This window comes from Eubalaena glacialis, chromosome 4 (assembly GCF_028564815.1).
Source record: "Eubalaena glacialis isolate mEubGla1 chromosome 4, mEubGla1.1.hap2.+ XY, whole genome shotgun sequence".
NCBI lineage: Eukaryota > Metazoa > Chordata > Mammalia > Artiodactyla > Balaenidae > Eubalaena > Eubalaena glacialis.
The window spans coordinates 94,725,114-94,746,675 of NC_083719.1; the positions used below are offsets into that span (position 1 = coordinate 94,725,114).

The 21,562-nt window shown below is 37.1% G+C and overlaps 1 protein-coding gene across 2 annotated transcripts in view; it reads right to left on the bottom strand.

Moving 5' to 3' along the window:
* Positions 1–870: 870 nt before the first annotated feature.
* The window catches only part of TRIM36 (tripartite motif containing 36), a 47,119-nt gene continuing 26,427 nt past the window's right edge, over positions 871–21,562 (bottom strand). For both annotated transcript variants that reach the window (XM_061188056.1, XM_061188057.1), the window contains exons 6-10: positions 9,923–10,176; positions 9,576–9,700; positions 5,888–6,178; positions 2,678–2,975; positions 871–1,225 (exon numbers count right to left, since the gene is read on the bottom strand). In XM_061188056.1, the coding sequence (XP_061044039.1) occupies positions 871–1,225; positions 2,678–2,975; positions 5,888–6,178; positions 9,576–9,700; positions 9,923–10,176 (1,323 nt within the window). The remainder of the gene's footprint in view (positions 1,226–2,677; positions 2,976–5,887; positions 6,179–9,575; positions 9,701–9,922; positions 10,177–21,562) is intronic.

A 21,562-nucleotide genomic window follows, 5' to 3' on the forward strand; every position in this document is an offset into this window, starting at 1 on the left:
AGAATGAAAATTATAAGACACAAAAAGAAAGCAAAAGAATATGACAATTATCAGTGTATCTTCACTAATTTTTATGAAAAATAATTATTTGATATAAGCGCAAATATTTTCATAGAGGAACTAAAAAAAAAATTGAAGAAAAAAAATTTCCCCAAAAATCATATGAAGTGAAAAGCTTCATGTGTTAGCCAAGAATTTTGTGTTTCCTGCAAGAAACCATGTTTCCTACACATGCAAGTATGGGCATTACAGCTAAGAGAACTCTTAAAAATGTCCTTAAGAATACAGTTTGTGGTCTTAAAAAAAAACCAGCAGTATTCATTTTCCAGGCAATATATTCTGAATATTAAATACATAATTTTCCATTTAAATATACTACCGTTTCTATGGCCTTTTTTTACCTATCTATACCTTTGTTTTCCGATTAAAAACGAATGCACAACACAATGCTTAGTACTAATTTCTATCCAGAAGGCATTTAAAAAATATCTTCTCTTAGGACATAAACATGATAAAATGAAAAACCAAACACAAAAGAAGCATAATAAATACTTTTGTATCCCTTCCCCCAACCCCCCAAACAAGGAATGTAAGTATCAGCAACACAAGCTGACATAAATAAATTAGATTTCCCGTGCCTAAGAAGATAATCCAGTTAACCATTTCATTGTTAACTATGAAAAAGTATCTTTTTCCCAGTGTTTGTGAAAGGCAGGAAGGCTGTTTAGGTTTTCCGTTTTAAGAAGAAACATACACAAAAAACAAGTGTAGCGACCAGATACTTAGATGATATGTAATTAGTTACAAAGGTTAACACCAAGGCATTATTTTGCTCACATTTTTTATCCTAAGTCACATCAGATGCTTAAACTACATGGTCTCTTGGTATTCTAGATATTTTGCTGTGATGGGTTCTTCAAGCTGAATTCCTCCACTGCCCATTAATGCAAATGCTGGATACATAGTATGCGAACAGTCCACTTGGCGCTCATAAAGGCATTTCATGTGATCCATATCATAGAAACCCACTTTGCCTTTATCGTAGTCGAGGAAAACCCCTATACTTGTTGGCATGGGGAGAACTCGATTTTCAGGTTCATTAGAAGAAGTAGGTGACTTGGGAATAAAAAATTTCTTCATGCCTATAGTAACTAACGTAAAGGGTTGTGAAGAATCAAAACAGGTATCCTCACTTCCGCTGTCATGCCCACTGTCTTGCTCGTATCTAAAATACAACACAAACAGACAAAGCAGAATCTTATCTGTATCAGCATAGGCTTTCAAGTAGCTTTGAGACATTTTCACAAGATAATATACACTGAGTTAAAATTAAAATCAATTGTACATCAAAACCTTTCTGGTAAACCATAATCAATTGAAAACATAAGAACTACACATTGCCACTTAGAATTACACCACAAACTCAGCCCCAAATTCTGTCATTAAGTAGCATCCATTTTTACCTATATACCTGAGAACCTAAAAATAATAATTTTGGCCTATCAAAAATAAAGCAGGGGGAAGGAAACTGAAGGGACTTGACAAAGATTAAATATTTCTAGCACAAAAATCATGTATAAAAAAATTAAAAACCAAGACAGGCCCCCTAATCCAAGGAATTATCAGACTAAGTAAAATAAATGGGCACTGCAAAATAATGCAGGAGAAAAAACCATGTTTCATTCTCCTGCTAAGAACTATATTTCCTGGTTGGGAGTTCTACATGGATCTATGATGCAAGCAAGTATTATGAAGGTTTTTTTTTTCCCCCCCTTGATTATAAAACAGTAACACCTTGAAGAAAATTCTGATACAAAGTTCCTTCCATTTTTTCCCTATGCATAGATTGCTTCTTATATATTTGTGATAATACTACATCAACAACTTTAATCAGGTCTTTTCACTTCTAATATTTCTCATGTTGTAAACTTTTTTAGCATTATTAATAATAATCTACCAAGTAGACATGCCACTATGTTTAAGTGACTATTTCCCTATTTCAATTTTCGCTCTTATTTCAATTTCTCATCTTAGTGCAAAAAGTTTTTCCTATCACTCAGATTGTTAATCTGGGATTTCTGTAGACATAAATGGTCAAAAATTACTTGCCTGGACTAGTGCACACTATACCATCTAACAAAAATAAACTGTACAGTCTCCATTAAATAGTCAAACTCAAGAAACTGGAATTCTCTGCCATGGAAACACGTCTACCATGACCCAATTTTGTAAGTACTTACGGGACAGTTTAAAGAATTGTATCCCTTAACAAAAGAACAACTTATATCAATTGTGAAATATGGCATTTAGAGGCATTTCACTATTTATGCAATTTTATCACATCATTAAGGTAACTGATATGAAAGACTTTGAAAATTCTAAATTGCGAAGCGATACCATAATCAAGAGGTGTACCCAAAACAGACTTATTTCCTTACAGCATCAGAAATTAACTGCTGAATCTCATTATTCACTGTGTGAATACAAGACAACCTGACTCCTTTTCTTAGCCAGCCACATAAGCATAGCCAAAACACCTGAGTCTAAGAAATGTATACTCTAAATACTAAATACTCTAAATGCAACAAGTAAATCCAAGTCTATTTTCAGTCTCACCTTGCTAAACCAGGATGTTTACTTCCTAAAGAACTAAAGAATTATCAGTAGGAGAATCTACCTTGGACTAACTGCATCCCGGGGAGACCGGAGCCATTCTTGTAGTTTATCACTGGAAGCAACTCCCACTTTTACCAGGTATGAATATGGTTCTACACGGAAGGCCCAAAAGTGTTTCCCTTTTGTAATTCCAACATCTCCAATGATGTAGTCTAAGCTTGTGAAGTAACCCACTTGGATCCGCTCCGCAGCAAGGAGAAGATTAAATCCAGCTCTGCTCTCTACACGGTCTCTCTTCAAGTTCAGCAAGAGGTGTTCATTATTATAGCCGCATTTTTCATCAAAAAGGAAACTGAAAACTGTAAATAGAGCAGAAAATTAGTCTGCAAATTATTAGCATTTCTACAATCTATGGTTAAATTTAACAGGTTTTTCAAACAGAAATTACTAAAAAGATATAGGAAGAGGAATATATCATTCTACCCTACACAAACTATGACAAAACAAAACCCCAACTTAGAAATAATTTCCAGTAAATTCTCTGTACCTGAAAATCTTCAGAAATTTCAAAGCAGAAGAAACATTTTAAATGCATGAGAAATTTATGAATGTAGTTCCTTGGAATAGACTTAGCAAATCTATCCTAAGTATTTTACAGTCTTGAATCTGTCCTTTTATCCCTAAAATAAGGGGCTGTACATTTTCAAAAATATCTATGTATTTTATTAAAACTTTATTCCAAATTTTATAAATATGGAAACTATTAGCAATTTTAATAAGGTCTTTTCCTTATCAATCAAGATGGCAGACATGAGAAACAGTGTACAGTGTAAAAAAAAAAGAAAAAACACAGGCTTTGGGTTCAGAGAGACCTGGGTTTGATGCCTGGCTCAAGCATTTAACTAGAGTTTAACCTAAACTTTGATTTCCTCAACTACAGAATGGAGAGAATGTTGCTGGTGAATTTAACGTTCTTTCTTCATCGCGAAAGAATTTGGAGAATTCCAAATTCAAGAAGTGGATTTATTTAGAGAGAAACACACTCCACAGACAGAGTGCGGGCCATCTTGGAAGACAAGAAGCAAGAGGCCTCGAAATAGGGCGTGGTTAGTTTTTATGGGCTGGATAATTTCATAGGCTAATGAGTAGGATTATTCCAATTATTTTGGGGAAGGGGCGGGGATAGCCAGGAATTGGGCTACCACCCACTTTTTTTTTTTTTTAACATCTTTATTGGAGTATAATTGCTTTACAGTGGTGTGTTACCACCCACTTTTTGACCTTTTATGGTTGGCCTCAAAACTGTCATGGTGCTGGCAGATGTGTCATTAACATGCTAATGTATTACAATGAGCGTATGAGGCTCAAGGTCTACTGGAAGTCGAATCTTCTGCCATCCTGGACCTAGTTGGTTCTCACTAGTTTTCATCATGTACTATGGCTATGTCTTTCTTTTAAAGGTTGTGCCCTGCCCCTTCCCTCCTGTTTCAGTAACACTACTCTTCTATCAACTTAAACCCATTCAGCCTAACATTTAGTGGCTGCTAGCCCAAAAAGTGGAAACATTCCAAACGCCCATCAATAGATGAATAGATAAAGAAAATGTGGTATATACATACAATGGAATACTACTCAGCCTAAAAAAGTAAGGAAATTCTGATACATGCTACAACATGCATGAACCTTGAAATAAGCCAGTCACAAAAGGATTATGTGAATCCATTCACATGAGGTACTTAGAATAGGCAAATTCATAGAGGCAGAGGTAGAATAAAGGTTACCAAGCTCTGGGGGAAGGGTGGATGGGGAGTTACTGTTTAATGGGCACAGAGTGTCAGTTTGGAAAAATGAAAAAGTTCCAGAGATTGTGAGTGGTGATGGTTGCACAACACTGTTGAATGTACTTAATGCCACTGATCTGTAAAAATGGTTAAAATGGCAAATTTTAACTATATAATACCACAATTGTAAAAAACTGTCTGCTAACAAGCTAAAACTATTCTCCATATGTGATTTGACCAGTCTTCCTGGCAATGCCTATTGCCCTGGCATGGCAATTCACACTTTCTCTCAATCTCAAAAGTCTCCCAGTTTGCAAAATAAATTTAAATGGTCACCCTATTCATGTGGTTTCTCTTGGAGAAAAGAAAGACAGCTTTTAATGTTTCCTTTCCTCCATCCCCCTTCACTTTGTCACTGAAAACAGTAGCTACTTTCAGGTTTCCTTTTTCTTCCAATTTCAGTCAGAGACTAGAAAAGAAAGCGGAAACTGCATAAACAGTAAAACATTTACTTAATACTTGCAAATGGATCCTAAAACTCTCTTTAGGATTTTATTAAAATTCAAGAAAAATAATTTGAGCCAACCCTATTTATTTGTATTTCTTTTTAATTAGCCACAATGTACATGAAAAACAGAGTGAATAGTACACTCTGGACAAAAAGGGAAGGATGGGCAGAGTGCACAAAATATAGGTACATAAGCCACTAAAAATGGGCAGGAACAATGAGGTCTAAAAGCCAAATGAAGGAACCTCTGAGGCCGTGACCAACTGGGCAGAATGATTTCCTGCTCACCAGGATGAGCACAACTTTGGTTCTAAATGTCCCTTATCCATGGAGACACTGTAGTGAACATCAACTAACCTGTAAGTCATTCTCATTCTATAAAAATTTACAGGTGCTGTTTAAGTAGTATCAGTGGTTATTAACTTGGAAGGGGGAGGGAGGATTGCTGGGCAGGAGGAGCTTTTAGTGGAGGAAAAAGCTATCCACGTGGTTCTAATACCTGCCTTCCATCCCCGTGTGCCCGTAATTACTGAGTTAGAAAAGCCAGACAAGTCAGAATTAGGTAAATTAAAATTATTCTTCACGTTATTGTACCAATACATTTTTAAAATATCTGCCTAGATCCTATGTTAATAGAGATTTCTATAAACTGATCAAAAATACAGAATTATACTATTTAATACTTGTAAGGTAGCATTTATGCTATTTTAATCCCAAATTAATAGCCCTGCTCACTCAAATGTCATGTTTTTTCTGTATCTGATGTCAGTCAGAAATCTAATCCTGTTCTCAGCCTAGATGGTGAAATTCAAGTATTCAGTCTATTTCTAAATCCTAGCTGGGTATGGAATCTACTTTTCTAGAGTATTTTACAGATGAGAGGTGGTTTTAATGTAGGTCTGCATGGACACATTAACTGGTTTATTTTTTATCACGGTCTCTTCCAACTCTATGCTTTTCTTATTCCCACTATTCACAATACCTGGAGCTGGAGGAGTATGAAGAATCAATTCCCTGCTGCAAGGACTGCAGATTGAACCCTTGTAGGCTCTTACTCTGAAAGCATAGTTACAATTACTTTCAAGATCAGAAATGACTTTACTTGTGCCACACACTTCTATCTCATTCCAAGACAACATTTCTTCATCTCTATTAATCTTCCGATATTCGAGGACATAGCTATCAGCTTTATCCTTTTCTGGATGGTGCCAATTTATCAAAGCATTGTTATAAATTTTGCTCTGTTCCTCATTGATCTCTGGCACATCTAAGCCTGAAAGAATTATGAAATAGAAAACAACGTTAAAATATTATTTCAGAACCTTTATTTTTCCTCAGTAAAAATGATTTATTGAAAATACTTAAAGGATTTCTCTGCTGTTCAAGAACTTTCTACATTTATAATGCTGTGTATAAGAAAAAGAATAAATCCTACAAATACAACAGGATGTTGGACTTTGAGGACATGCTAAGTGAAATAAGTGAGACATAGAACGACAAATGCTGACTGCATGATTCCACTTTCGTGAGGTATCTAAAGTAGCCAAATTCATAAAATCAAAGACTGGAATGGTGGTTACCAGGGGCTGAGGAGCAGGGAGAAATGGGCGCTTATTAATCAACAGGCATAAAGTTTCAGTTTAGCAAGATGAATAAGCTCTAGAGATGTGCTGTACAACTTGTGTCTACAGACAACAATACTGTATTGTATACCAGAAATTTAAGAGGTTAGATCTCAGGGTAAGTTTTATCATAATAAAATTTAAAAAGGAAAGTAAATTGAGATTTTAAAAGGTATATTTATGTTTATAACTGAAAGGGGAAAGAAGAATGAAAAATAAGACAGACAAAATAAATAAAACTCAATTTTAGCTTTACATATTAATTCTGAAACACCATAAATTAAAATTTTTAACCACATACTCTTCAGTTTCCATCTGCTGAATAACAACCCTAGACTTGATATTTATAGTATGTGTCCTCCTATAAATTATTTTAATAAATACTTTTAACTCTAAGTTTGGTCAGTATAATAATAAACAAACTTCAATAAAACATTATATAGTTTTCTTTCATATTATCTTCCACAGAGTTGCAAAGCAATTTATTTATTTATTTTAAATTTATTTATTTATTTATTTATTTGGCTGCACCAGGTCTTAGTTGGGCATGCGGGATCTTCGTTGCAGCGTGCAGGATCTTTAGTTGCAGCATGCGGACTCTTAGTTGCGTCATGTGGGATTCAGTTCCCTGACCAGGGATCGAACCCAGGCCCCCTGCATTGGGAGCATGGAGTCTTAACCACTGGACCACCAGGGAAGTCTGGCAAAGCAGTTTAAATGACTTTTTCTCGGTATAAACAAGATACGTATTTTTTAAGAAAATCAGAAACTACATAAAACACACACAAATTAAGTAACTCAAAGATTATCACTACAATAATTTTGTGTAGCTCCTGCCAGTATTTTTCTCCCAGTGGCATTCCACTGTAGCAACATTTAACTATTTTCAGAAACATGTTTCTAATTTTTCACTAAAAATACAATGATTAAAATATCACAGCTAAATCTTTGTGCATATTCATAATCTTTTCCTTAGAATAAATTCCAAACAGCTTAACTGCTTTGGTCATATGGTAAAAATAAGCTATAGGAGTTACACATGCACATGCACACATAAATAAACACATATTTATATCAAATCACAGAGAAATACATGAAATGAAAAGCAGAAGTCTCCCTCTTCTCCTTATCCTCCAGCTATGTACAAGCAATGTACAGCATAAGTATGTCTATGTGTGCATTTGTGCAACTGAATGCTATGCAGCCATGGGATCTGAAAAGCCATCCAAACTACATTTTAAAGTTAAAAAAAAAAAAGCTAGTTAAAGAATAACATGACTGGAATGCTCTACATGCGTGCAGGAAAAAATGAGGAGAGCATCCACCAGCAGGAAGCTGGGTGACCAGCAGCTTTCCATTCTGACCCACCCATTTTACTGGTCCTTCGTTACGCACTGGTATAACCCGAGATTAGCCACTCTCAACTTCCTTTTTCCAAAGACTGTTTTGGGACCCCCAGGGAAGGGAGGACCTTGTACTCCTAAGTAAACTAGCATGTATATAAGAAACAATTCAAGTATACATTTTGGAAAAAGAGGAAAGTACAGTACATGAAATAGAATCAGCATTTCAAATATCACCACATATTTGGAAAAACAAGATCATCATAATAGACAAGGAAAGTATATACCTGACAGAGATTCAGGTATTGATTGGAAGAGAAAGGTGGTCATAGTAATAATCCTTCAGTGTGTTTCACTTTTAAACAAGACAAATTTCCTTTGACTGAATACAAATCTATGCATCTATACCTGTACAGTAATTAAACTGTAAGTGTACTTTTCCAAGGACTGTAATTGTTCACCATTATTAGAAGAGAAATCTGAGGGAGACGAACAAGGTGAGAAGAAAAAAGGCAAGGAAGACCTCCCTGCTGCGGAGCAGCAGAACACAAACACAGCCAAATGTTAGGGGCCGAGCTGCCCGCCCTAAAACTCATATGTTGAAGTTCTAGGCCCTAGTACCTCAGAATGGGCCTTTATTTGGAGAGAGGGTCTTTAAAGAAGTAACACAGTTAAAAACAGGTCGTTAAGGTGGAGCCTAGTCCACTATGACTAATAGGACTGGAGTCCTTGTAAGAGGAAATTTGGACTCAGATATGTATAGAGGGAAGACCACGTGAAGACACAAGAAGACGGCCATGTGCACACCTAGGAGAGAGACCTCAGAAGAAACCAACCCTGACGACAGCTTCATCTCAGACTTCTAGCCTCCAGCATCCTAAGGGAATTCCCTGGCGGTCCAGTGGTTAAGATGTGGGCTTTTACTGCCAAGGATCTGGGTTTGATCCCTGGTCGGGGAACTAGTATCCCGCAAGCCCCAAGGTGTGATTGATAGATAGATAGATAGATCGGGGAACTAAGATCCTGCAAGCCCCAAGGCGTGATTGATAGATAGATAGACAGATAGATAAATAAATAAATAAAACCTTTTACTGCCAGAATCCTATGAAATTAAATTTCTGTTGTTATGTCACCCAGTCTGTGGTATTTAGTTTTGGCAGCCCTAGCAAACTCATACAGCAATGTAAACACTTAAACATCTTAGAGTCATTTTCAGCCTGGAGATATCATTTCTAGGTTTCTGCCCTAGAGAAACTCATACACACGCACAAAGAAACACTGACAAAGATGTTCAATAGAGCATTGCTTACAACAGATAAAAAAACAGGAACAGACTGTCTCTCAGTGGGAAACTTACTTACATAATGGAATACTGTAAAGTTAACATATAGCTGTAAACCAGAACTTCATGTATTAACAAATATTTATCTTAAACTTAATTTCTCAAAAAAACAATTTACAAAAAAAAGATACATACAATGTGGTGCCATTCACACAATGTTTAAAAACATACAAACCAAAAGAATCTAGCTTCTGTGCATAAAAACATGGTTATAAAAACATAAATGGCATATGATTTTAGCATACGATGCTCTGGGCAACTGAGATGCTGCATTATAATGTCAAACTGAAGAGAATTTGTGTTTCTTCCACACAATGTGAATTCAAACTAAAAACGTGAAGGTATGCTGTTACTAAAACTCACCACTAGAGAAAAAGGACAATTCTCCAAGAAGTTCTGTTTGTTTAGATGTATTAACAACATAGTCTTCAAAAGAAGTCTGAGCCGCAGGTCTAAAGCTCTTCAAAGATTCTGTAGCTTTCTGTATTCTACAGACAGATATAAAATATTTTATACAAAATGATTCTTTAAAAAGGCAAATCAGACTAAATATTTTCAATGAGATTAACAAAAGAAAACTTCACGTTAAGAGTGAAGCAAGAGATACTGCACATAACACAGCATTCTGAACCACTCAGAGCTACAGCTGAAACATAAAGCAGCATTTAATGACACCGCTAGAGAGAGAATGTCAGTTCAAAGTTAAATACCTGAGGTGGAGCTGTTTTGCGGTCTGAACAAAGCAAGACTGATCTGTCTCCTTCAGCACTTCTTGAGCGTATCCCACGAGTCCGTTGTTCTCTAGCAGCCCCTGATACTCTTCCATTTGAGTCTGAAATTTGTCTAATCTTAGTTTCTTAGAAGCATCAATTGCCTTCAAAACAGACGATTTCCTCTCTCCTAGGATTTCAAAGAGCTTTTCAAAATGTGTAATTGCTTCTTCTTTAGCCCGTTCTCCATTACACTATTATAAAACAAGCAAAGCGTTACCTCATCTGCTAAATCCAAATGTCTTTTCAAGAAAGAGTCGCAATTCAACAAAACGAACCCAAATACTGGAAAGAAAAAGATTTTGTCTGACTCCTTGATGTTTTCAGAACAATAATTTGGCATCAAATATGCTTACTAAGGAATGATCAGCAACTTTGAGACATATTTTGTAATTCTATAATACTGTATTTCCTTAAGCTTTCAATCTCCAAAGTCCAGCAATAAACAATTTATTCAATGAAATAAGAAAGCAACATTCAGTTTGTATACAAAGGAACTTGAGGCAGAAATGAACTGATTTAACCAAAGACACAGGAAAATACAATCTTGCACTTATTTATTTTTATTCACTTCTAATTCAGGAAATTTTATCCTTTCTACCATATACCAATTTTTTAAAAAGTTAAAACCACAGCTATGAAACTCAAAAAACTTACATCCTATACTAAGTAATAAAAATGTAACTCTTCTCTTCAAATTAATATTTAGTTATATATAATTATAATTAAGCTGTAATTTAATTAATATTGATTTAATTATAAGTTATGCAAATTAACTTTTTTATGCTTGAGTTTTTCTCTTCTGAAAACTAGGGGTAAGAGAGACCATTTAGGTTTTTCTGAAGATTGAAAAAGATTATTTACATAAAATGCCCACCACAATGTCACATACTCTCAATAAACATTATTTTCACTGCACACATAGCTATTCCTGTACTTTGCCAAAAAATGATCCTCTCTATAGTGCTTATTAAACATTTTGAATGTCCACAAAATCAGACCTTGACCTGATTTTGAAAATAAGACCAGCAAAGCACTTACAAGCATTTATCATAATAGACTCATAGCAGCAGCCAACAGAAAAGAGTCTTCAAGAACACTCTTAAAAGCTGACAATATATGGTAGAAGTGCACTGCGCATTTTCCAATGGCTTCTGGCCAACATTTAAAATGAAAGGAAATTTTTTCCAGATTTCCTTCTCTGATTCCTAACCTCAACAGCCAATTTTTTTAAAGGAGGATAGGAGGAGAGAACAGAGGGTGGTGACATTCTGGTAGTATTTCAGTGACATATCACATTAAGTTCAGAAATATCATTGTACATAGATCAAGAGGAGACTTTTTCCAACTAAGTATAATTATAGATAAAAAGACAATGTCACAGTCTTCACTGAGTAAAATTCAAGAATGGAGACAAATTCTCTAGTGCAGAAGATTCTTACTGATAAGGCTACAAACGCAGCTTAGGTCAAAGGTACAAGAAGAAGTTAAATAATTTCTCCAGAATCCCAAGGCATCAATGCCTACATGAATACTTGATGCCTGAGTTCCTCAGTTTTCAACCTACTGAATGACAAACTCAAAAACAAGCACTGGGTTTCCTTATCTCAGAAGTAAAGGCAGCCTGACTGAGAAAACCAATAAAGACAAATCTAAAATAACCACAGACACAATCCCTGAAGCAACCTACTATCTAGATGATAATGTGCTATGTGTTCAGGGATTATAGTAAACTGAGAGAGTTTGTCAATCAGATACAAATGCAAGAAACAGAATCCTACTTTTAAATTACATGAAAATGCAATCAGTGACTATCAGAAAAATAATATTTAAAATATTAAAGCAATATTGGTAATATGGAGATTGGTTCAAGATGGTGGAGTAGAAGGATGTGCTCTCACTCCCTCTTGCAAGAACAACAGAATCACAACTAACTGCTGAACAATCATCGACAGGAAGACACTGGAACTCACCAAAAAAGATACCCCACATCCAAAGACAAAGGAGAAGCCACAATGAGACGGTAGGAGGGGCGCAATCACAGTAAAATCAAATCCCATAACCGCTGGGTGGGTGACTCACAAACTGGAGAACAATTATACCACAGAAGTCCACCCACTGGAGTAAAGGTTCTGAGCCCAACGTCAGGCTTCCCAACCTGAGGGTCCGGCAAGGGGAGGAGGAATTCCTAGAGAATCAGACTTTGAAGGTTAGCGGGATTTGATTGCAGCACTTTGACAGGACTGGAGGAAACAGAGACTCCACTCTTGGAGGGCACACACAAAGTAGTGTGCACATCAGGAACCAGTGGGAAAGAGCAGTGACCCCATAGGAGACTGAACCAGACCTACCTGCTAGTGTTAGAAGGTCTCCTGCAGAGGCAGGGGGTGGCTATGTCTCACCATGAGGACAAGGACACTGGCAGCAGAAGTTCTGGGAAGTACTCCTTGGCGTGAGCCCTCCCAGAGTCCGCCATTAGCCCCACCAAAGAGCCTGGGTAGGCAGGCTCCAGTGTTGAGTCGCCTCAGGCCAAACAATCAACAGGGAGGGAACCCAGCCCCACCCATCAGCAGACAAGTGGATTAAAGATTTACTGAGCTCTGCCCACCAAAGCAACAGCCAGCTCTACCCACCACCAGTCCCTCCCATCAGGAAACTTGCACAAGCCTCTTAGATAGCCTCATCCACCAGAGGGCAGACAGCAGAAGCAAGAAGTACAATCCGGCAGCCTGTGGAACAAAAACCACATTCACAGAAAGATAGACAAGATGAAAAGGCAGAGGGCTATGTACCAGATGAAGGAACAAGATAAAACCCCAGAAAAACAACTAAATGAAGTGGAGATAGGCAACCTTCCAGAAAAAGAATTCAGAATAATGACAGTGAAGATGATCCAGGACCTCAGAAAAAGAATGGAGGCAAAGATTGAGAAGATACAAGAAATGTTTAACAAACATCTAGAAGAATTAAAGAACAAACAAACAGAGATGAACAACACAATAACTGAAATGAAAAATACACTGAAAGGAATCAATAGCAGAATAACTGAGGCAGAAGAACGGATAAGTGACCTGGAAGACAGAATGGTGGAATTCACTGCTGCGGAATAGAATAAAGAAAAAAGAATGAAAAGAAATGAAGACAGCCTAAGAGACCTCTGGGACAATATTAAACACAACAGCATTTGCATTATAGGGGACCCAGAAGGAGGTGAGAGAGAGAAAGGACCAGAGAAAATATTTGAAGAGATTATAGTCGAAAACTTCCCTAACATGGGAAAGGAAATAGCCGCCCAAGTCCAGGAAGTGCAGAGAGTCCCATATAGCATAAACCCAAGGAGAAACATGCCGAGACACATAGTAATCAAATTGGCAAAAATTAAAGACAAAGAAAAATTATTGAAAGCAGCAAGGGAAAAACGAGAAATAACATACAATGGAACTCCCATAAGGTTAACAGCTGATTTGTCAGCAGAAACTCTACAAGCCAGAAGGGAGCGGCATGACATACTTAAAGTGATGAAAGGGAAGAACCTACAACCAAGATTACTCTACCAGGAAAGTATCTCATTTAGATTCGACAGAGAAATCAAAAGCTTTACAGACAAGCAAAACCTAACAGAATTCAGCACCACCAAACCAGCTCTACAGTAAATGCTAAAGGAACTTCCCTAAGTGGGAAACACAAGAGAAGAAAAGGACCTAAAAACAAACCCAAAACAATTAAGAAAATGGTAATAGGAACATACATAGCGATAATTACCTTAAAAGTGAATGGATTAAATGCTCCAACCAAAAGACACAGGCTTGCTGAATGGATACAAAAACAAGACCCATACATATGCTGTCTACAAAAGACCCACTGCAGACCTAGGGACACATTCAGACTGAAAGTGAGGGGATGGAAAAAGATATTCCATGCAAATGGAAATAAAAAGAAAGGTGGAGTAGCAATACTCATATCAGATAAAATAGACTTTAAAATAAAGAATGTTGCAAGAGACAAAGAAGGACACTACATAATGATCAAGGGATCAATCCAAGAAGAAGATATAACAATTATAAATATATATGCACCCATCACAGGAGCACCTCAATACATAAGGCAACTGCTAACAGCTATAAAAGAAGAAATCGACAGTAACACAGTAACAGTGGGGGACTTTAACACCTCACTTATACCAATGGACAGATCATCCAGACAGAAAATTAATAAGGAAACACAAGCTTTAAATGACACAATAGACCAGATAGATTTAATTGACATTTATAGGACATTCCATCCAAAAACAGCAGATTACACTTTCTTCTCAAGTGCACATGGAACATTCTCCAGGATGGATCACATCTTGGGTCACAAATCAAGCCTCAGTAAATTTAAGAAAACTGAAATCATATCAAGCATCTTTTCTGACCACAACGCTATGAGATTAGAAATCAATTACAGGGAAAAAAACCGTAAAAAACACAAACACATGGAGGCTAAACAATATGTTACTAAATAACCAAGAGATCACTGAAGAAATCAAAGAGGAAATCAAAAAATACCTAGAGAAAAATGATAATGAAAAGACGACGATCCAAAACCAATGGGATGCAGCAAAAGCAGTTCTAAGAGGGAAGTTTATAGCTATACAAGCCTACCACAAGAAACAAGAAAAATCCCAAACAAACAACCTAACCTTACACCTAAAGGAACTAGAGAAAGAAGAACAAACAAAACCCAGGGTTAGCAGAAGGAAAGAAATCATAAAGATCAGAGCAGAAATAAATGAAATAGAAAACAATAGCAAAGATCAATAAAACTAAAAGCTGGTTCTTTGAGAAGATAAACAAAATTGATAAACGATTAGCCGGACTCATCAAGAAAAAGAGGGAGAGGACTCAAATCAATAAAATTAGAAATGAAAAAGGAGAAGTTACAACAGACACTGCAGAAATACAAAGCATCCTAAGAGACCACTACAAGCAACTCTATGCCAATAAAATGGACAACCTGGAAGAAACGGACAAATTCTTAGAGAGGTATAACCTTCTAAGACTGAACCAGGAAGAAATAGAAAATATGAACAGACCAATCACAAGCAATGAAATTGAAACTGTGATTAAAAATCTTCCAACAGGGCTTCCCTGGCGGCACAGTGGTTAAGAATCCGCCTGCCAATGCAGGGGACACAGGTTCGAGCCCTGGTCCGGGAAGATCCCACATGCCGCGGAGCAACTAAGCCCATGCGCCACAACTACTAAGTCTACGCTCCAGAGCCCGAGAGCCACAACTACTGAGTCCATGTGCCACAACTACTGAGTCCATGTGCCACAACTACTGAAGCCCGCACACCTAGAGCCCGTGATCCGCAAAAAGAGAAGCCACCGCAGTGAGAAACCCGCACACCGCAATGAAGAGTAGCCCCCGCTCGCCGCAACTAGAGGAAGAGTGCGTGCAGTAACGAAGACCCAACGCAGCCAAAAATAAATAATAAAATAAAATAAATAAATTAAAAAAAAAAATCTTCCAACAAACAAAAGTCCAGGACCAGATGGCTTCACAGGTGAATTCTATCAACCATTTAGAGAAGAGCTAACACCCATCCTTCTCAAACTCTTCCAAAATATTGCAGAGGAAGGAACACTCCCAAACTCATTTTATGGGGCCACCATCACCCTGATACCAAAACCAGACAAAGATACTACAAAAGAAAAAAATTACAGACCAATATCACTGATGAATATAGATGCAAAAATCCTCAACAAAATACTAGCAAACAGAATCCAACAACACATTAAAAGGATCATACACCATGATCAAGCGGGATTTATCCCAGGGATGCAAAGATTCTTCAGTATATGCAAATCAATCAATGTGATACAACATATTAACAAATTGAAGAAGAAAAATCATATGATCATCTCAATAGATGAAGAAAAAGCTTTTGACAAAATTCAACACCCATTTATGATAAAAACTCTCCAGAAAGTGGGCATAGAGGGAACCCACCTCAACATAATAAAGGCCATATACGACAAACCCACAGCAAACATCATTCTCAATGGTGAAAAACTGAAAGCATTTCCTCTAAGATCAGGAAAAAGACAAGGATGTCCACTCTCACCACTATTATTCAACATAGTTTTGGAAGTCCTAGTCATGGCAATCAGAGAAGAAAAAGAAATAAAAGGAATACAAATTGGAAAGGAAGAAGTAAAACTGTCACTGTTAGCAGATGACATGATACTATACATAGAGAATCCTAAAGATGCCACCAGAAAACTACTAGAGCTAATCAATGAATTTGGTAAAGTTGCAGGATACAAAATTAATGCGCAGAAATCTCTTGCATTCCTATACAACAATGATGAAAAATCTGAAAGAGAAATTAAGGAAACACTCCCATTCACCATTGCAACAAAAAGAATAAAATACCTAGGAATAAACCTACCTAGGCAGAAATAAGATCTGTATGCAGAAAACTATAAGACACTGTTGAAAGAAATTAAAGATGATACCAACAGATGGAGAGATATACTATTTTCTTGGATTGGAAGAATCAATATTGTGAAAATGACTATACTACCCAAAGCAATCTACAGATTCAATGCAATCCCTATCAAATTACCAATGGCATTTTTTACGGAACTAGAACAAAAAATCTTAAAATTTGTATGGATACACAAAAGACCCCGAATAGCCAAAGCAATCTTGAGGAAAAGAACGGAGCTAGAGGAATCAGACTCCCTGACTTCAGACTATACAACAAAGCTACAGTAATCAAGACAATATGGTACTGGCACAAAAACAGAAATATAGATCAATGGAACAGGATAGAAAGCCCAGAGATAAACCCACGCACCGATGGTCAACTAATCTACGACAAAGGAGGCAAGGATATACAATGGAGAAAAGACAGTCTCTTCGATAAGTGGTGCTGGGAAAACTGGACAGCTACATGTAAAAGAATGAAATTAGAACACTCCCTAACACCATACACAAAAATAAACTCAAAATGGATTAAAGACCTAAATGTAAGACTGGACACTATAAAACTCTTAGAGGAAAACATAGGAAGAACACTCTTTGACATCAATCACAGCAAGATCTTTTTTGATCCACCTCCCAGAGTAACGTAAATAAAAACAAAAATAAACAAATGGTACCTAGTGAAACTTAAAAGCTTTTGCAAAAGAAAGGAAACTACAAACAAGACGAAAAGACAACCCTCAGAATGGGAGAAAATATTTGCAAATGAATCTACGGACAAAGGATTAATCTCCAAAATATATAAACAGCTCATGCAGCTCAATATTAAAAAAACAAACAACCCAATCAAAAAATGGGCAGAAGACCTCAATAGACATTTCTCCAAAGAGGACAGACAGATGGCCAAGAAGCACATGAATAGCTGCTCAACATCACTAATTATTAGAGAAATGCAAATCAAAACTACAATGAGGTATCACCTCACACCAGTTAGAATGGGCATCATCAGAAAATCTACAAACAACAAATGCTGGAGAGGGTGTGGAGAAAAGGGAACCCTCTTGCACTGTTGGTGGGAATGTAAATTGATACAGCCACTATGGAGAATGGTATGGAGGTTCCTTAAAAAACTAAAAATAGAATTACCATATGACCCAGCAATCCCACTACTGGGCATATACCCAGAGGAAACCATAATTCAAAAAGACACATACGGGCTTCCCTGGTGGTGCAGTGGTTGAGAATCTGCCTGCCAATGCAGGGGACACAGGTTCGAGCCCTGGTCCGGGAAGATCCCACATGCCGCGGAGCAACTAAGCCCATGCGCCACAACTACTAAGTCTACGCTCCAGAGCCCGAGAGCCACAACTACTGAGTCCATGTGCCACAACTACTGAGTCCATGTGCCACAACTACTGAAGCCCGCACACCTAGAGCCCGTGATCCGCAAAAAGAGAAGCCACCGCAGTGAGAAACCCGCACACCGCAATGAAGAGTAGCCCCCGCTCGCCGCAACTAGAGGAAGAGTGTGTGCAGTAACGAAGACCCAACGCAGCCAAAAATAAATAATAAAATAAAATAAATAAATTAAAAAAAAAAATCTTCCAACAAACAAAAGTCCAGGACCAGATGGCTTCACAGGTGAATTCTATCAACCATTTAGAGAAGAGCTAACACCCATCCTTCTCAAACTCTTCCAAAATATTGCAGAGGAAGGAACACTCCCAAACTCATTTTATGGGGCCACCATCACCCTGATACCAAAACCAGACAAAGATACTACAAAAGAAAAAAATTACAGACCAATATCACTGATGAATATAGATGCAAAAATCCTCAACAAAATACTAGCAAACAGAATCCAACAACACATTAAAAGGATCATACACCATGATCAAGCGGGATTTATCCCAGGGATGCAAAGATTCTTCAGTATATGCAAATCAATCAATGTGATACAACATATTAACAAATTGAAGAAGAAAAATCATATGATCATCTCAATAGATGAAGAAAAAGCTTTTGACAAAATTCAACACCCATTTATGATAAAAACTCTCCAGAAAGTGGGCATAGAGGGAACCCACCTCAACATAATAAAGGCCATATACGACAAACCCACAGCAAACATCATTCTCAATGGTGAAAAACTGAAAGCATTTCCTCTAAGATCAGGAAAAAGACAAGGATGTCCACTCTCACCACTATTATTCAACATAGTTTTGGAAGTCCTAGTCATGGCAATCAGAGAAGAAAAAGAAATAAAAGGAATACAAATTGGAAAGGAAGAAGTAAAACTGTCACTGTTAGCAGATGACATGATACTATACATAGAGAATCCTAAAGATGCCACCAGAAAACTACTAGAGCTAATCAATGAATTTGGTAAAGTTGCAGGATACAAAATTAATGCGCAGAAATCTCTTGCATTCCTATACAACAATGATGAAAAATCTGAAAGAGAAATTAAGGAAACACTCCCATTCACCATTGCAACAAAAAGAATAAAATACCTAGGAATAAACCTACCTAGGCAGAAATAAGATCTGTATGCAGAAAACTATAAGACACTGTTGAAAGAAATTAAAGATGATACCAACAGATGGAGAGATATACTATTTTCTTGGATTGGAAGAATCAATATTGTGAAAATGACTATACTACCCAAAGCAATCTACAGATTCAATGCAATCCCTATCAAATTACCAATGGCATTTTTTACGGAACTAGAACAAAAAATCTTAAAATTTGTATGGATACACAAAAGACCCCGAATAGCCAAAGCAATCTTGAGGAAAAGAACGGAGCTAGAGGAATCAGACTCCCTGACTTCAGACTATACAACAAAGCTACAGTAATCAAGACAATATGGTACTGGCACAAAAACAGAAATATAGATCAATGGAACAGGATAGAAAGCCCAGAGATAAACCCACGCACCGATGGTCAACTAATCTACGACAAAGGAGGCAAGGATATACAATGGAGAAAAGACAGTCTCTTCGATAAGTGGTGCTGGGAAAACTGGACAGCTACATGTAAAAGAATGAAATTAGAACACTCCCTAACACCATACACAAAAATAAACTCAAAATGGATTAAAGACCTAAATGTAAGACTGGACACTATAAAACTCTTAGAGGAAAACATAGGAAGAACACTCTTTGACATCAATCACAGCAAGATCTTTTTTGATCCACCTCCCAGAGTAACGTAAATAAAAACAAAAATAAACAAATGGTACCTAGTGAAACTTAAAAGCTTTTGCAAAAGAAAGGAAACTACAAACAAGACGAAAAGACAACCCTCAGAATGGGAGAAAATATTTGCAAATGAATCTACGGACAAAGGATTAATCTCCAAAATATATAAACAGCTCATGCAGCTCAATATTAAAAAAACAAACAACCCAATCAAAAAATGGGCAGAAGACCTCAATAGACATTTCTCCAAAGAGGACAGACAGATGGCCAAGAAGCACATGAATAGCTGCTCAACATCACTAATTATTAGAGAAATGCAAATCAAAACTACAATGAGGTATCACCTCACACCAGTTAGAATGGGCATCATCAGAAAATCTACAAACAACAAATGCTGGAGAGGGTGTGGAGAAAAGGGAACCCTCTTGCACTGTTGGTGGGAATGTAAATTGATACAGCCACTATGGAGAATGGTATGGAGGTTCCTTAAAAAACTAAAAATAGAATTACCATATGACCCAGCAATCCCACTACTGGGCATATACCCAGAGGAAACCATAATTCAAAAAGACACATACGGGCTTCCCTGGTGGTGCAGTGGTTGAGAATCTGCCTGCCAATGCAGGGGACATGGGTTTGAGCCCTGGTCTGGGAAGATCCCACATGCCGCGGAGCAACTAGGCCCATGAGCCACAATTACTGAGCCTGCGCGTCTGGAGCCTGTGCTCCGCAACAAGAGAGGCTGCGATAATGAGAGGCCCGCGCACCGCGATGAAGAGTGGCCCCCACATGCCGCAACTAGAGAAAGCCCTCGCACAGAAACGAAGACCCAACAGAGCCATAAATAAATAAACCCAAAGTTTAAAAAAAAAAGAATTACCTCTTAAAAAAAAAAAAAAAAAAAAAGACACATGCACCCCATTGTTCATTGCAGCACTATTTACAATAGCCAGGTCATGGAAGCAACCTAAATGCCCATCGACAGACGAATGGATAAAGAAGTTGTGGTACATATACATAGTGGAATATTACTCAGCCATGAAAAGGAACGAAATTGGGTCATTTGTAGAGACGTGGATGAATCTAGAGACTGTCATACAGAGTGAAGTAAGTCAGAAAGAGAAAAACAAATATCATATATGAACACATATATATATGCGTTAACCTAGAAAAATGGTACAGATGATCCTGTTTGTAGGGCAGAAGTTGAGACACAGATGTAGAGAACAAACGTATGGACACAAAGGGGGGAAAGCAGCCGTGGGTGGGGGTGGGGGTGTGATGAATTGGGAGATTTGGATTGACATGTATACACTGATGTGTATAAAATGGATGACTAATAAGAATCTGCTGTATAAAAAAATAAATGAAATAAAATTCAAAAAAAAATACTGGTACTATGGTGCTAATTCACATAATTTTTCAGTGATTTTAACCCATTTTTGAAAAAAATTTGTAAGAAATGACAGTCTCATACTAGCCAGAATATTTTTATATTTAATTACAAAACATAAAGTGATCAAGGGTAATGGCTCTTCAGTTTATTTCAAATAGGGAAAAGAAATAGAGATCAAAATCAGTGAAGACTATTAGGAATTTTAAAATAACCTAGTCCTATCCTCTCTTACTATATTTTTAAAGTGCTATCAGTTTTTAAAATTTTTTACTGAAGTATAATATGCAAAGAGGAAAATGTACATATAAGTGTAAGGATCAATGAGGCTTTGCAACCACACCCATGTAACCAGCATCCAGATTGAACAATATTACCAGTATCCCAGAAGCCACCCTTATAACCTTTCCAGGCACTAATCCTCCTTCTCTTCAATAACTCCTATCCTGAACAACACAGTCTAGTTTCACCTGTCTTGGAATCACCCAGCATGTACTCCTTTGTATTTGG